The 1,631-nt window shown below is 68.7% G+C and overlaps 1 protein-coding gene across 1 annotated transcript in view; it reads right to left on the minus strand.

The window, feature by feature from the left end:
- The window catches only part of PDE6B (phosphodiesterase 6B), a 19,875-nt gene that overhangs the window by 15,441 nt on the left and 2,803 nt on the right, over positions 1–1,631 (minus strand). Inside the window, exons 2-3 of the mRNA XM_015568929.1 lie at positions 268–542; positions 55–144 (exon numbers count right to left, since the gene is read on the minus strand). Of these exons, the coding sequence (XP_015424415.1) occupies positions 55–144; positions 268–542 (365 nt within the window). The remainder of the gene's footprint in view (positions 1–54; positions 145–267; positions 543–1,631) is intronic.

The following is a 1,631-nucleotide window of genomic DNA, read 5'->3' on the forward strand; positions in this document are numbered from 1 at the left end:
GCGAGCAGGGGGCCTGGACCCCGGCTGTGGCCAGGAGGCAGGGCCAGGCGGTACCTGTCCGCGGCGGGTCTCACAGTTGTGCAGGTAGCTCAAGTGGTAGATCTTCAGGTTCAAGGCCCCAAAGTTCAGGTACTTCAGGAAAACCTGGAACGGAGGGTCGACCACAGGCGTTAAAGCCCGGCTTTCAGGCGCCCACAGACAGAGGGTCGGAGCCGCGGCCACGCGCATCCCTGCGGGGGGTGGGGTGGGGGGGGAGGGGGCACTCACGTCCTCGTCCTCGCTGGTGAAGCCCGGCCCGTCCAGCTTGTTCACGGCCATGACCACGGCCACCACGTCCTTGCCGTTCATGATGGGCATGGCCAAGAGGCTCCTCGTCTCGTAGCCGGTCAGCTCGTCGGCGAAGGTGCTGAAGTGGGGGTTCTGTGCGGTGCCAGAGAAAAGACAGAGGCTGTTCCTCTGTGGGCCTGGGCTCGCGGGGCTGTGGGGCCCCAGGCCAGTGCCGACATCCAGCGGCCCTGCCCCGGCCTGGGGAGCCCAGGAAGCTCAGAGGACGTGCCACGGGCCTGGCTCAGTCCCTGTCACCCCATCTTGGCTTCCCTACTCCGCAGTCCTCACAGCACCCCCACTCCCGTGCCCCACCTGGGCTGTGGGCAGAACTGGGTCCCCCCACACCTGACACCTAGGTGACCTCCTACTCCTGGCTGCCGCTCCTCCTGCCTTCCACCTGGGGCCAGACCCATGGCTCCTCCCCCAAACATACGTGTGGCTGAACTCAGGGGAGCACAGCCTGATGGGGTGAGTTCAGGGGACAGCCAGCAGGTGGGCATCGAGGGTTCCTTGGGGCCCCAGGTTCTGTCCAAAGCCCCCACAGGCCTCCAGGCCTGTGCGCCAGTTGGAGTCTCCCCACGGGGCTCCCACCACCCCAGCACCTGCCCCAGGGGGTCCCACCACCCCAAGACCTGCCCCCAGGGGGTCCCACCACCCTAGGACCTGCCCCAGGGGCTACCACCACCCCAGGACCTGCCCTCAGGGGGTCCCCCAGGGGCCCCCCCCCCGACCCCCTGCCCCCCAGGCGCCCACCCCCCCAGCCCCTGCCCCAGGGGCTCCCACCACCCCAGCACCTGCTCCAGGGGCTTCCTGCCTGGGCTGTTTCTGCTCCCGTCTCCCCCACTGGCCCCTACCCGTCCGGGCTCCTCTGTGGGGTCAGACCCTGGGCCCAGAGCCTCAGCCGGACGCTTTGCCGCTGCTGGGGGTGCACAAGCTCCCAGACACCCTGGGACGGACTGGCAGCCCCGGTCCCACACCCTTACCCTCCTGCCCAGCCACACTGCCTCCTGTGCCCTCCCGGGACCGGCCCACCCACGCCTGTGGAGGGGACCCATGTGGCCTTGCCTGCTGGCCACTCAGACCCTGTGGGACCGAAGCCTGGGGTTTCTCTAAAGTGTCCCCAATGCTGTTGCCCCTGCTCCCCCACGGCAGCCCCCAGCGCCGGCCCTTCGTCCTTCAACCACACGACTCCAGCCACCACAACTGGGTCCAGTCACCTCGGCTACAGCAGGATGCTCTGGCCAGGCATTTTGGGGACCACAGCTCTTTGCAGCGGTGGAGGGGGGGGTCAGAAACCCCGCCCC

Source organism: Myotis davidii, unplaced genomic scaffold (assembly GCF_000327345.1).
Source record: "Myotis davidii unplaced genomic scaffold, ASM32734v1 scaffold665, whole genome shotgun sequence".
Lineage (NCBI taxonomy): Eukaryota > Metazoa > Chordata > Mammalia > Chiroptera > Vespertilionidae > Myotis > Myotis davidii.